This window comes from Capricornis sumatraensis, chromosome 20, assembly GCF_032405125.1.
Source record: "Capricornis sumatraensis isolate serow.1 chromosome 20, serow.2, whole genome shotgun sequence".
Classification (NCBI taxonomy): Eukaryota; Metazoa; Chordata; class Mammalia; order Artiodactyla; family Bovidae; genus Capricornis; species Capricornis sumatraensis.
Genome location: NC_091088.1, coordinates 61,754,574 through 61,769,521, shown reverse-complemented (window position 1 = coordinate 61,769,521; position 14,948 = coordinate 61,754,574). Strand labels below are relative to the sequence as shown.

At 53.6% G+C, this 14,948-nt stretch overlaps 1 protein-coding gene across 3 annotated transcripts in view; it reads right to left on the bottom strand.

The window, feature by feature from the left end:
• The window catches only part of MYH14 (myosin heavy chain 14), a 73,035-nt gene that overhangs the window by 17,425 nt on the left and 40,662 nt on the right, over positions 1-14,948 (bottom strand). For all 3 annotated transcript variants that reach the window (XM_068992485.1, XM_068992486.1, XM_068992487.1), the window contains 11 exons: positions 14,432-14,501; positions 14,137-14,297; positions 12,601-12,709; positions 11,412-11,543; positions 10,357-10,563; positions 8,806-8,943; positions 6,517-6,640; positions 5,782-5,953; positions 3,758-3,970; positions 3,045-3,189; positions 1,496-1,702 (listed from right to left, as the gene is read on the bottom strand). In XM_068992485.1, the coding sequence (XP_068848586.1) occupies positions 1,496-1,702; positions 3,045-3,189; positions 3,758-3,970; positions 5,782-5,953; positions 6,517-6,640; positions 8,806-8,943; positions 10,357-10,563; positions 11,412-11,543; positions 12,601-12,709; positions 14,137-14,297; positions 14,432-14,501 (1,678 nt within the window). The remainder of the gene's footprint in view (positions 1-1,495; positions 1,703-3,044; positions 3,190-3,757; positions 3,971-5,781; positions 5,954-6,516; positions 6,641-8,805; positions 8,944-10,356; positions 10,564-11,411; positions 11,544-12,600; positions 12,710-14,136; positions 14,298-14,431; positions 14,502-14,948) is intronic.

Here is a 14,948-nt window from a genome sequence, read left to right as displayed (position 1 = left end):
TGCATTGCAGGCAGACTCTACCATCTGAGCCACCAAGGATGTTAAACCAGAGTTTCCACAGGGCCCAGCAATTCCACTCCTGGGTCCGTACCCAGGAGAAATGAAAACAAGTCCATGCAAAAACCTGTACAAGGGTCTTCACAGAAGCAGCATTCACAACTGCCAAAAGGTGGAAACAACCCAAACGTCCATCCACAGATGACTGGATAAACAAAATGTGGTCTCTCTAGACAATGGAATATTATCCAGCCATAAAAACAAAAGCACAGATAGATGCTACAACGTGGATAAACCTTGACGACATCATGCTAAGTGAGTGAAGTCAGACACAAGACACACAGTGTATGATTCCATTTCTATGAAGTGTCCGGAATAGGAAGTCTAAAGAGACAGAAAGTAGATTAGTAATTGCTAGGCCAGGGAGTGAGACTGGGGGACCTTAACCCTAACTCTCGCACAGGATTTCTTTCCAGGGTGATGAAAAAGTCCTAAAATTAGATTATGGTGATAAATGTACAACTCTATGAATATACTAAAACTCGTTGTTCAGTTGCTCAGTGGTGTCCAACTCTTTGCAACCCCACGGACTGTAGCACACCAAGCTTCCTTGTCCTTCACTATCTCCTGGAGTTTGCTCAGACTCATGGCCATTGAATCAGTGATGCTATCTAACGGTCTCATCCTCTGTCACCCGCTTCTCCTCCTGCCCTCAATCATTCCCAGCCTCAGGGTCTTTTCTAAGAGTCAGCTCTTCATATCAGGGGGCCAAAGTATTGAAGCTTCAGCTTCAGCATCAGTCCTTCCAATGAATATTCAGGGTTGATTTCCTTTCGGATGGACTGGTTTGATTTTAAATGGGTGAGTTATACAGTATGTGAGTTATATTTCAATAAAGGTGTTCTCCTGGCACTCAAATCACTACCACATGATCCTGGATGCAGCTCCTGGCCTCGTGTTCTCAGCAATAAAGAGGTATTGGTCACTTAGTTAAAAAACATAATATAATTAAAATAAAAAACCCACATCTCTCCTAGCAATCACAGTATGACATTTTCTACCTACAGGTTTAAATGTTTGCCCTGGGTTTTTTTAACCAGACCGTGGATTATTTACGGCCAGAAGATAAGAGGGTGAAAGGTGGGCACTACGGCAGGGTTAAGAGCCACAAGGTCAGCCATGCCTGGATTCACGCTTTGGCTCTGAGGGACCTTAGACAACCAGCTTCACCTCCCTGGGTCTCAGTTTCCCTGTGTGTAAAATGGGAACAATATTAGCACTTCCTTCAGAGGAGGGCCAGGAGGCTTTAGTAAAAATACACAGGATGTTTGGTATATAGCAACCACTCACCAGTTACTAGCTGTTAATGTGTGATAATGCTGAAGAAGTTGGCAGGGACAGCAGGGTTGATGTGGACCAAACTGAAGCCCAGAGAGGGCAGGCATCTCACCCAAAGTCACACAGCAGACACCACTGCTGGGCTGGCCGCCCCACTCACCTGGGCTCGCTGCAGCTTCTCCGCAGCCTCTGCTCGGGCCCGCTCCCCGTCTCCCGCGCGGCCCTGCACCTCCTGCAGCTGTGACTCCAGGCGACGCCTCCGCTGCTCACCCTCCTGCCGCGCGGTCTGCAGGTTGCTAAGCTCCGTCCGCAGCTCAGACACTTCAGCCTCCAGAGTCAAGCGGGTCTTCTCCCATGTGCCTTTGCTCTGAGGTGGGAGAGAGACGGCAGAGATTCATGACTCCCTTTCTCTGCCAGGCCAGGCACACGCATGCCCCATGTCCTTTGCACTATTTCCTCTGGAACCCCTCACCGTTCCTTAAACAGCCAGGCGCACTCCTGCCCCAGGGCCTTTGCACTGACTTTCCTCTGCCTGGAACATGTTTCCCAGGATGCCAAGATGGGGTCACCCTTCGCGTCCTTAATTTTTTTTATTATGACCTTGTTTATTTATTCCTGGCCATGCTGGGTCTTTGTTTCTTCGAGGGGGCTTTCTCAGGCTGTGGTGAGCAGGGGCTGCTCTCTAGTTGCCGTGTATGGGCTTCACATGGCCGTGGTTTCTCTTGTCGCAGAGCATGGGCTCTAGGGCACGTGCGCTTCAGTAGTTTTGGCTCCTGGGCTCTAGAGCACACGCTCAATAGTTGTGGTACAGGGACTTAGTTATCCCAAGGCAGGTGGATCTTCCCGGCCCAGGGACTGAACCCATGTCCCCTGCATTGGCGGGCAGATTCTTTACCACTGAGCCTCCTGGGAAGCCCCTTCCTTCAGCTTTTGACTCAGAGGTCACCTTTTCATAGACTCTCTCCATGGCTTTCTCTATTTCAAATCACAAAATGCCCCCCTCACCCCACTATTAGCATTCTGACCCCACTTTTTGTTCATCATTTTCCCATAGCACTCATAACCCTGATCTATACTATGAATCTGTTTAGATTGTTTACACTCTGCCTCTCCTGCTAAAACACCACCTGCACAATAAAAGTGGGTACTGACTGTCTGGTTCATACTTGGGGCCCTCAGTGTCACACCGGGAACATAGCACATGTTCAACGAACGTTCGCTGAATTAAAGATGGATCGGGGGGCTTCCCTGGTGGCTCAGTGGTAAAGAATCCACCTGCCAATGCAGGAGACATGGGTTCGATCCCCGGTCCAGAAAGATCCCACACGCCTGCAGAGCAACTCTGCCCCGGGGCCGCAACCATGGAGCCTGTGCTCCAGGGCCTGGGAGGCACAACCACTGAACCCTGAAGGCTCTAGAGCCTGGCTCTGCGACCAGAGAAACCACTGCAGTGAGAATCCAGAGCACGGCAGCTAGGGAGCAGCCCCCCTTCACCACAGCTACAGAAAAGCCCGAGCAGCAACGAGACCCAGCACAGCCGATAATAAATAAATAGAATTATTTTTTTTAAAAAAAAGATGGATCAGAGACATGAACACCTGAGAAGAGAGGCGAGCTGGCCTAGGACCAGCCAGACATGCCTCCTCCACCCAGCATCCCCCTTTGCCTCCCCATGGCTCCCCAGAAACCCCAGCCCCGTTCCGACCCACCCTCCGGGCTTGCTCCAGCTGCTCCGCCAGCTCTCCCAGGGCCTGGCCATGGCGCTGCCGCAGCTCCTGCACTGCCACCTCGTGAATGCGCGTCTCCTCCTCCAGAGCCTTCTTCAGCTCCGTCACCTCCTGTTCTCTCTTGGACCTTTTATTGGGGAAGGGGGACAGGGAATAGAATTTCAGAACAGAGGAAGAGTGGGACTTTAGGGCAGCCCCCGACAGCTGGTTGTGCCTCTTCTTACTCTTTCCCTCCAAGGATGGGGACTTCATTCTATATTCCCCGAGGAGTATGGGTGGGGATGCTGCAGGAGGAGTGTGGCTTTAAGAGTGAGCTCCTATGCATCTGTCAAAACCCTATTCAAAACACCCCCTTCTCAAGAAGTCTTCTTGGACTCCCTCCCATAGAGTGATACAGGGGTCTTCTCTGATCACCCACGATGGCCTGTCCTACTCCATTAAAGCTCGCTTAGCTCTGGACCGGGTCTGTCTTTGCCTGAATCTGCCTACTCCTAGACTGGGAGTTCCAGAGGACAATGCCTGAGTCTGATCCATTTATGTTCCCAGCTTGGTCCACAGCCAGTGCCCAGAAAACAGCTGGTGAATGGCTCAGCATCTGTGCAGATGGAGAGTTTGGACCCATGTCCTTTTCCTCTCCTCCCAACCTGGCTCCACAGGTGCCCAACTGGGGCCAGCTGCCGGCCGCCCAGCCTCACCGGAGCTCCTGCTGTGCGTTGGTGGAGTCCAGCGTGTCCTCCAGCTCGCCCCGCAGTGCCTCCAGCTCCTCGCCCAGGTCCCGGCGCTGCTTCTCCGCCTTGGCCCTGGCTGCGCGCTCAACCTCCAGGTCCTCCTGGGCCTCGGCCAGCCCAGCCTGTGCCTCCCTCAGGGATTTGAGTAGCTGGGCCCGGGCTCCACCCTCTTCCTCTGCCCTGGGGGTAGACAAGAACCAAGGGGGTTAGTACAAGGACAGGCAGGGGGTGGGGATGATTTCTGGGGCCGTGGAGGGACTAGACATGGCCAGTTCCAGATTCGAATCCCAGCTCTGTCCTTGGACACGTGGCTCTAGGACTCAGAGCCTCAACTTCCCTAGCTGTAAAATGGGGATGACACCATTGGTATCACAAGGATACTTATTAAGTTCCCTCCACTTGAGAGCCCTCTGCTTTATCATCCCATGTGATGTTCATGGTCACGCAGGAAACTGGGGCGCAGAGTGGGAAAGTACTTGTCCTGGTCATGTGGTCATTGGGTGGCTGACCCCTGAACTCCTCCTCATAACCCCTCTAGGACTGAGCTCTTGCAAAGAGGAGCCGAATGAAGGGGCAGTGTGGACTGCGGATCAAACAGCTCAGGGAAATATGCCAATCACAGTTTGTGTCCCCTGCTTGGCCACCCGCCCTGGCAAGTGACAACCTCTCTGCACTGCAAGCTCCCGGCTTGTGAGAGAGCATGCCCGCCCACGTCACAGGACTGCCACAAGGGTGGCAATGGAAACAGTAATACAAGCGCCAAAGGCTACATGTTATATAATTCCACTTATGAGAAGTAGCAAGAATCAGCAAAATCTAGGTGGACGGAAAGCACACTGGCGGTTGCCAAGGGCTGAAGGGAGGGGGCAGATGGGGAGTGATTTTTTAATAGGATTTTTTTTTTAGGTGATGGTAGTGATTGCACAGCATTGTGAATGTACCAAACACCACTCAGTGGTATGCTTTAAAATGGTTAATTTTGCTATGCGAATTTCACCTCAATGCAAAAGGGAAAAAAAATAACAGTAATAATGGAAAGTAGGAAGAAACACACCACAGCATCAATTGAGGCCTTGGGGTGTGCCAAGCATGTCGGGTTCTTATTTAACCCCCACACTAACCCTGGGCTTCCCTGGTGGCTCAGATGGTAAAGAATCTGCCTGTAACGCAGGAGACTTGGTTTCAATCCCTGGGTTCGGAAGATCCCCTGGAGAAGGAAATGTCAACCCACTCCAGTATTCTTGCCTGGGAAATCCACTGGACAGAGGAGGCTGGTGGGCTACAGTCCATAGGGTCACAAAGAGTCCGACACGACTAAGTGACTATTACACTAACCCTGAGAGAGCTTCTATAATCGCCCCCATTTTCCAGATGGAGAAACTAAGACTTGAGAGGTGATGTTACTTGGGTAAGTTCATGTGGCCAGAAAGGGGAGGAGTTGGGATTTGAACTCAGAAGTCAGGCTGGACGGTGCACGTTCTTAACCCCCTCCACCAACCCCTGTTCCATCAATTCTGCAATGCATGTTTCCCCCAAGTCTAGCTGCTCTGAAATCCAGCTACATCCATACACAAGGGCGCCTGAGGTCGCAAGGGTGAAAAGCATCTAAAACACTGAGCACCATATCTGGCACACAGAAAGCACTCAATAATTGTGAATGCCTGGCATTATGATGATTATGACTCCTAAGACGGCCAGATCACTTATCCAATCACAGCGGATTCTGAGTTCAGCTTTGAGGGGCTGGGGAGAGGATGGGGGGGTGAAGAAGAAAAAAGCATTTTCTGGCCTCAGCGCAAGAAACTGTTAAGTTACTAGACACGCAGGGCTCGCTTTCAGTTTTCCCTTAACCAGACGGGCTTGGAACTCTGGCTGTGTCCATTTTACAGAAGGGTACATTGAGGCTTGTGGGTTAGCGGGTCTCAGCGGGGCGCCTCCATCGCCGCTAGGCGGCGCCCTCGTGCCGCGCGCCCCGCCGGTCCACCTCGCACCTGGCCAAGGCGGCCTGCAGCTCCTCCTCCTTGCGGCCCAGCTGGGCGCGCAGCTCCTCCGCCCGCTGCTGCTGTTCCGCCATCTGCTCCTGCAGCTCCGAGCCCTCCACGTCCAGCCGCCGCTTCAGCTTCTCCAGTTCCTGGCGGCTCTTCTCCTCCTTCCGGAGGCGGTCTGGAGGCGGGAGGGGTGCGGGCCACGCATGACGGAGCCAGACCCACACCCCCAGGGACACCCCCAGCCCCCTCGCCCCAGTCATCAAGCTGAGCTCAGCCTCTCTTTCCACCCCTCCCCATCTTTCCCAGCTTCCCCACCCCTGGGAGAGCCCACTGGCCCCGATCCGCAGCAGACCCCAGAGGCCGTCCTCCCCTCTCGCCCTGGCCCCTGCCGGCTAGCCGGCTCGCTCTACCCTGTCCTCTTCTCCCTGCCTCCCCAGCCTCCTCCTCTGTTCCCTCTCTTCTGTTTCTGCTTCTGAGTCCTCAGCAAGGGACAGAGCGAGAAAAAAGAAAGTGTCTGAAACAGTTAGTGGGACCATCAGCTAGAGTCACCGAAAATACCAAGGAGAGAGGAAGAGAACTAGGTTGGGAAGGAGGACACACGAGTCCCCAGCCTTCTTTCCTGCCCCCATTTAGCAGATATGACCACTGAGGCCCCACAGCACATGAGGGCTGTCCCCCCACCCCACCCTCGCCCCTGCTGGAGCGTGCATAGGCCCCTGCTGGGGGGCGGGAGCTCACCCTCCATGTCCGCAATGGTGGCCTCATATTTGAGTCGAAGCTTATTGAGGCTCTTGACTTTCTCCTCCTCCTCCGCTGCCTGGGATGAGAACTCAGACAGCCGCTCCTCCAGCAGCTTCCGCTCCTGAGCACAGTGGGAGGTGGGGGTGGGAGTCAGGGGCTCGCCGCTCATCTTGGCTGTCATTCCCATCTGTTTCTGCTCACCTTCCTTCCCTGACCCTTCCAGCTCCCACCCCTTCCCTCCTTTCCCATTCCCTAGTGTCTATGAACCCATCACACCCCCATCAGACTGTTAACTGCATCAGTCAATCAGTTCAGTCGCTCAGTCGTGCCCGACTCTTTGCGACCCCATGAATCGCAGCATGCCAGGCCTCCCTGTCCATCACCAACTCCTGGAGTTCACTCAGACTCACGTCCATCGAGTCAGTGATGCCATCCAGCCATCTCCTCCTCTGTCGTCCCCTTCTCCTCCTGTCCCCAATCCCTCCCAGCATCAGAGTCTTTTCCAATGAGTCAACTCTTTGCATGAGGTGGCCAAAGTACTGGAGTTTCAGCTTTAGCATCATTCCTTCCAAAGAAATCCCAGGGCTGATCTCCTTCAGAATGGACTGGTTGGATCTCCTTGCAGTCCAAGGGACTCTCAAGAGTCTTCTCCAGCACCACAGTTAACTGCATAGACTCCCACTATTGGAAGGATACCCCTATTCATTAACCCGACAGTCCTCGGATGGATGCTCATGTTGATTCGCATCACCTGCTATTATAAACAACACCGCACTGAACATCCTTGCACTTCAGCCGCGTGCACGGGTGAGCTCTGGAGCCTCGTCACTACTCCAGGTCTGATTCACGGACCAGCGGCATCAGCACCAAATGGGAACTTGTTAGGAATGGAATCTCGCCCCCCTCCCCCAGACCTGCCAAGTCAGAATCTGCACTCTGACAAGTTCTCCCTGTGAGTCTTGGGCACATGGGAGTTTGAGAAGCACTGGCCTGGACCAGCACTTTTTTCTTTTCTGTCTTTTTATTATTTTTTACTTATTTTCATTATTTGTTTTTTTTTTTTTGAGCAGAATTTTTTATACTGTGAGTGGTTTTGGAAGTCTAGGCAGTGGGTTGGTACTACCTTAAAAAGGAAGATACAGAACAGAGTAGCAGAGAAGAGCCATTGCATCCAAGGAATGTTCCAGAAGACTCCTGTGCATCGTTGAGCTCTCAACTCAGGCACCACTGCCTCCGGGAAGCCTGTCCTGACCACGCCTAGGTCAGGCCATCCCCTTCTACAGTTTTCTGTTCTTTTCTGACAGTTTATAATTAGTTCACAATGTATGATTATGTTGATTTCCTGGGGTGACTCAGCTAGCATCCCCCTTGCCCACACCCTTGTGAGGACAGAAACGTTTTTCTAGTTAGTTAAATGCCATATCCTCTGTGCCTAGCCCAGGGGTTTAACCCTGAGCAGGTTAAAGATGGTGGCAGACTCTTCACCACATGCCCAGCCACGGGCAGAGTCCAATTTTCCATCCCTTGAATCTAGACTGAGTCTGCTTTAAGCTTAGTGGTCTGCAAATCACAGCCTGCAGGCCAAACCTGGCCCACTGCTTGTGTTTACAAATAAAGTTTTATTGAGACACAGCCACGCCCATTTGACACAGGCCATCTGTGGCTGCTTTCACATTACAATAGCAGAATTGAGTGGTTGGCACAGAAACAGAGCGGCCTGCTGAGCCCTGAATGTTTACTATCTGGCCTTTTAGAGAAAACCTTTGCCAACACCTGATGTATAGAGTTCAGAGAAAGTGATGTTAGTTCCAGGCTTAAGCCTTTAAGAGGCCTGGTTGCTTCTGCTTCTTTTCTGGCAGTCCTGAGCTGCCAGGTGAGAAACCCAGGCTTTCCTGTGAGCAGAGAGGCCACATGAAGGAGCATGCAGATACCACCTTCCAGCCCCTGCCATCATGTCATGGCAACTCTCTAAGGGGACCATAGCCCCATGGACCCACAGAACAGTGGGATGTAATAAAATGGGGGCTGTTTTTAGCAATGAGGCTTTAGGGTGTCTGATGACATGGAGATAAAGAATGACTCATAATAGCTGCTCAGTAAACACTGGCTGGAGTGAAGCTGTGACAGAGAGGCTAGGAGATGGGAAAAGTTCAGGGAGACACAGCCAAGATGGAGAGTCCAAAGACTCCTAGAGGTGGGGCATGCTGGGGGTGGGCGATGCAGAGAGGGACCCAGCCCACCCGTGGGCCCACACCCTCCACCCTTGGGGGCTCACCGGCCACCGACCTTGCTCAGCTTGGCGTTCTGATCTTCCAAGAGTAACAGATCTTCCCCCAATTTTTTCAGCTTTGCCTCCGTCGTCACCTTCTCCAGCTGCAGCTTCTGCCGGGCCCCTTCCTCAGCCTCGAGGTGAGTCTCCAGCTCCTGGAGTGTGGAGGAGGTGGGGTGAGGACCCAGCGGCTGGGGACTGGGGTGTGATGGGATGGATAGGGGTGGTGGGGATGGCTCACAGACCCCCGGGGCTTGTGGCTCAGACAGGTCCACACTCTGGGCGGGGCTGGGAAGGACCCAACCATTACTTTCATTCATTGGCTCAATAAACATTGATTGAGTGCCTGGCAGGGGGGGCCAAGCACTGTTGGAGACATTGAACCTGGTGCCCAGCATACAATATCTATACACTGTCTACACTGTCTGTATAGATATCGATACACAATATCTCTACAGGATACAGATATTATATCCTGGGGACCAGACAGGGTATCTGCTTATCCCTATGTAATGCACTTCAATTACCTGCTAGTCCTTGGAATTATTTAAACAAAGCAATTGGGACTTCCCTGGTGGTCCAATGGTTAGGACGCCTCACTTCCAATGCTGAGGCATGAGTTCAGAGGCATGGGGGTGGGGTCCCTGGCCAGAGAACTAAGATCACGCATGCCATGTGGTGCAGCCAAAAAATAAACTAATTAATTAAATAAACAAACCAATCACATCTTCCTGCAGGAACCTGGGTCACCTCGTTCTCTTGTTACTACTAAGCCTGCCTCCCACAGCAGCAGCTGGTTCACCACATTCCTGAGCGCAACCCCACTGTGACTCTCTGTGTCATAGTGTCCGCCTCCCTCAGGCTGTGAGTATTTGCGACCAGTAACTTGCTTTCTAGCACATCTGTCCAGGATCAGGTGTGCTGTGTTAGGCCATCTCCATAACCGTAGGGCAGGGCTCTCCCTCTCCAATGGGGTCAAGAGGCGGTGACTGAAATGCTACTGAGTTCTCAAAATGTGACCAGTCTGACTGAGGAGCTGAATTTTCAATTTAACTCAACTTCTCTTAAATTGAAAACCAGTCACTCAATTAATTATTGGGAAGCTTTGAAGTATGTCTGGACCAAGTTGGGGATGTGAATCTACTTGTTTCCACTGAAGAAGTTATGAAGCACAAATGCCGATGAAGTCCTGCCAGTGAGAATTCACCATCTGAACTGAGATGTGCCTTAAGGGTAGAACACATCTGTGGATTTTGAAGGGGAACCACGGGAGGGCAGCCAGCCTGGGAATGCAGCAGCACAGAGGCAAACGGAGCCAGGGGATGGAGAGAGGCAGAGTACTGAGGCTATTGCTTGAGCACCTGGATCCAGCCATGCCTGAAGCTTACACATTCTAGAGTCTCCCGTTATTTGAAACGAAAAACAAAAGTAGTCTCTTTGCTTAAGCCACTTTGAACTGAGACTTGTTTTTAAGAGGCAGGGTTTGCTGAAGCAGAGGTGGGCGGGGTCAACAGAAGGGGTGGGGGGAGGTGGCCTCGGCAGGCAGGCAGGGGGTGGGGTGGGCAGACCTGTATGTGTTGCTGCAGCCTCTTCTTCTCGGTTTGCAGCTGGCGACTGCACTCCTCCTCCTCGCCCACGCGGGCCTCCAGCTCGGACACCACCAGCTCAAGCTCCTGCTTCCGGGCTGCCAGCCGGCCCCGGGTCTCCTCAGCCTCAGCACACAGCTCTGCCTCTGAGCGCAGCTGCTCTGCCAGGCGGGCGCGCTCCTCTTCCAGCTGGGGAGAGGGCGGAGGTGGGGGGTCAGCGGCTGCAAGGCGGTGCTCCCAGGATGGCCCTCCGCGGAGCGCCAGGGTCTCCTGCCCCCTGATCTAGTCTGCCATGGGGGGCTGGGGGGGGGGCAGGAGAGAGGGATGGAAGACAGTCCCCCAACCTGCCCGTCATCTCAGGATGAGCCCCAGTCACCGAGTCAGCCCGCTGGGTTCCGCCCTCTCGCTCACTTCCCTATAGTCCGTCAGTCCCCCTCCATCCCTCCGGCCCTGCCCCCCCACTCTGCCCACAGAACCCTAACTGGATCAGGTTTCATCCTCTCCCAGCGGACTCTTCCCGGCCTCCCAGCCTCCAGCTTCTCCATCTCCAGTCCATCCTCCAGAGAAATGGCCTCTGGAGGACTTTCTGTCAGCTCACATTGCATTTACTACTCCCACGCCTAGAAATTCAACCAAAGGAAATAACTCCGAAAAAGCAAACAGAAAAAGTGAACGAGAAGGGCTTTGCCTCGGCGTTATTTTAAGATCCCAGAAATACTGGCAACAGTGGAAGGCCCACCGCCTGCGGACGGTGGCCCCGCCACAAAACTGGGCTCCTGCCCTGCCCCCGTGCTGGCCCAGCTACCCGAGCATCTTGTCTCAGCAGCACCAGCCCCACTCCCACCAGATACCTCGGCCACATCCCCAGGACCCTGCTCCCTGCATCTCACTGCTCACCATACCACAGTTTCCGCCCCCATTCCGCCCCCAGCGAAACTCGGCGGCAGTCTATTCCTGCCGCGGGCTCCGTCAGAAGCCCCGCCCACCACCACCAGTCCCGCCCCGCCCCACCCCCGCACGATGGCCCCGCCCCTTACCTGCGCCACCCGGCCCTGGAGCTCGCCCACCTCGCGGGCACTCTGCTGCTGCAGCTCCTGCACTTTCTGTAGTTCCTGAGCCCGCGCCTGCAGCACCTCATCCTGCCGCGTTACCTGCAGCAGCGGCTTCACCTGTGGGGACAGGAGGGGGTGTGGATGCCTGGCTCCCACCGTGGGAGGCCACTGGGCTCGGAAGCTAACAGCTCACCTCTGAGGAGAGCCCCATTCCTGGGTCCCCATGCCATCTCCTCCACTACTGGCTGTTACCTCATCTATAAAAGTGGAATGAGAGGGGCTTCCCGGGCGGTCCAGTGGTTAAGACTCAGCCTTGCAATGCAGAGGGCACAGGTTCGATCCCCTGGTCAGGGAACTAAGATCCCACACGCCCGCTGGTTTGGCCACAAATTTAAAAAAAGAAGAAAAAGACTCCGTGCTTTCAATGAAGGGGGTTTAGGTTGGATTCCTGGTCGGGGAACTAAGATCCTACATGTCCTTCGCTGGGGCCAAAAAACAAACAAACAAAAAAAGGGAATAATAGCAGCCCCTGTTTCACAGGGTTTTCAGAATGCATGAATGACTTCATATTTACCAAGAGTCTAGAACTGTCCAGGGTACATGACAAGCAGCGCTAAGTGTCCCGTTGTGCTACAGGATCGCTTTGCCTACAGCAGCCACTGGCCACTCACAGTGTGCCTCAAAGTTCTTCGTCCAAGTCCGTGGTGGACTTTACCACTGTGTGATTCTGGCTGGAGAGACAGGCCAGCCCCACCCACACCTGAAGAACCCAAGTGGAAGTTTGGACTATGCCCCATGCGCCTTTTACCTTTCCCAACTTTAATGTCCATCCTTTCACTGTAATAAACTGTAACCATGAGTGTAATAGCTTTTCTAAGTTCTCTAAGTCCTTCCAGTGAATCACTGAATTCTAGGGGATTTTAGGGACACCCAACTCAACCCTAGACCTAGCTGCACCTAAAGCTATCCCGAATCTATTACCCATGCTGGTTGGAGTCGGATTTTCTGTCACTTGTTAACTGAAGAATCCCAAGGAACAAGAGTTGGGCTGACTGGTCCCATTTTACAAGCGCAAAAAACTGAGGCTCAAACCAAGGAAGTCACTTGCCTAAGCAGACCTGGCCCCAAGGACCTGTCTCCCTGCCACTGGGGTCACCCCTCCAGGTGCCCTCACCTTGATGAAGAGCCGCCACCACTGCCAGTGTCTCAGCTTGAGGTAAGCCGCACAGTTCCGCTGCATCACCCTCAGGGCGCTCTGCTGCTGCTGCCGCTTCTGGAAGGCCCTGGGTGGGGAGACAGGCAGGTGGGAGAAGGAGACACGGCCCCTCCAGGCCCTATCTCCTTGCTGCTGCTGCTGCTAAGTCGCTTCAGTCGTGTCTGACTCTGTGCGAACCCATAGACAGCAGCCCACCAGGCTCTGCCGTCCCTGAGATTCTCCAGGCAAGAACACTGGATTGGGTAGCCATTTCCTTCTCCAATGCATGAAAGTGAAAAGTGAAAGTGAAAGTGAAGTCACTCAGTTGTGTCTGACTCTTAGCGACCCCATGGACTAGAGCCTACGAGGCTCCTCCATCCATGGGATTTTCCAGGCAAGAGTACTGGAGTGGGGTGCCATTGCCTTCTCCGCCTGTCCCCTTAGCAACCATTATTAAATGCCTACTGGGCTTTCCAGGTGGCGCTAGTGGTAAAGAACCCGCCTGCTAATGCAGGAGATGAAAGAGGCTTGAGTTTCATCCCTGGGCTGGGAAGATTCCAACCCACTCCAGTATTCTTGCCTGGAGAACCCCATGGACAGAGGAGCCTGGTGGGCTACATTCCATGGGGTCACAAGAGTCAGACATGACAAGCAACGTAGCTGCACCAGCCATGTGCGAGCATTGTTCTATTGTCGGTAAATCTTGTTGTGTGCAGTCCATCAGTCTTTCTGCCCTTGACTCTGCCCCTGCCTCAGCTCCAGTTCAGATCTCATTTTCTACCCCACCAGACACCCCAGCTTCCTTCCCAGCCTCCAACCCATCCCTGACATGCCTCCAGAGAGGTCTTTCTATGCCCACAGCTGACCTGGCCCTCTGCTGCTCCCCACTGCCCCTGGACACAGTCCCTGCCCCTCAGCCTGGTGTCTGAGGAGTCCTTTATTCTCTGATCCTTCCTCTGGGCCAGTTCCCAGGGAGAAGGGGACTTTCCTGAAAACTCCCCGCCTTCCCTCTCGCTGTAGCTGTACGATCCCCACTGAAGCACATCTCACCCTGGACTGTAACACTTTGTGTTGGTGTATGTCTCCCCCTCCAGACTGGAGTCCCTCGAGGTACCGGCCACTAGGGTGACCACCTCAACCCGGTTTGCCTGGGGCTTCCTCTGTTTTCGCACAAAGATCATGCATCCCAGGAAACCTCCAGTCCCAGGCAAAGTGGGATGGTTGGTCACCCTATGGCTGAACTGAACTCTTCTCTGTGGTCCTAGCATGACTCAGGAGCCTCAAGGGACTGTAGAACCAAGAAGCCTGGGCATCTAGTAGCTCCATCCTTTTGTGTCTTGGCCCTTCTACCATCTCAGAGGTCCTGCCATCTGGAGCCAGCTGCATCACCTTCCTGCATCACCTCTGGGGACATCTGGTCAACCCCTCCCTGAACCAGCCTTTGGGGACATCTGATCAACCCTCCCTGAACCAGTCTTAGCCAATGTGACCCCAAGAAATAGTGTGGAGCCCTACTTGCGAGCTAGGTATCCCCGGGCAGCTGCCTGGAAGGACACGATGATATCTGTGACCTTCAGGTCCCGCTCTTCTTCTAGCTGGGCCAGAACGCCTGCCCGGAAGAAGATCTTGCTTTGTCCCACACGGTAGAGGTTGGGGTCCAATTCTAGGGCCTGAATCTGTGGGGGTGGGGGAAGGGTTGTGAGGAGGAGGGGCGAAGAGAGGGGAGGTTTCCAGCTCAACCTTCTCCACCCCTTGAGACCATGCACACACACACACACACACACATACACACACTCCACCTCTCACTCACCATCTTCTCACAGGCCTGCTTCCCATCCATAAAGCCCTTGGGGATGGCATTGGGCGTCAGGATCTCATACCTGCAATGGGGGGAGAGGGGTGGGGTAGGGTGAAAAGTAACAGCAAACTGTCACCAAGGCCAGGCACTGGGCTCAGAGGGACAAATAGCAATAATAACAATGACAATAGGAACAGTAAGAGAAAGAAATATTCAAATATCACTGAGGGTTGCTCACCAGGCTGAGAGCATTGATATCACCACCAAAAGCAATGTCATCAATAAAAGCTCTCCTCCTGGGACACAGCACGTGCTGATAACAAGTGTTTAATTACAAGAACACCATAGGTAACTGGGGCTTCCCGGGTGGCGCTTGTGGTAAAGAACTCCCCTGCCAATGCAAGAGACTAAGAGACACCGTTGTGATCCCTGGGTCGGGAAGATCCCCTGGAGGAGGGCATGGCAACCCACTCCATTATTCCTGCCTGCAGAATCCCATGGACAGAGGAGCCTGTGGGCTACAGTCTAT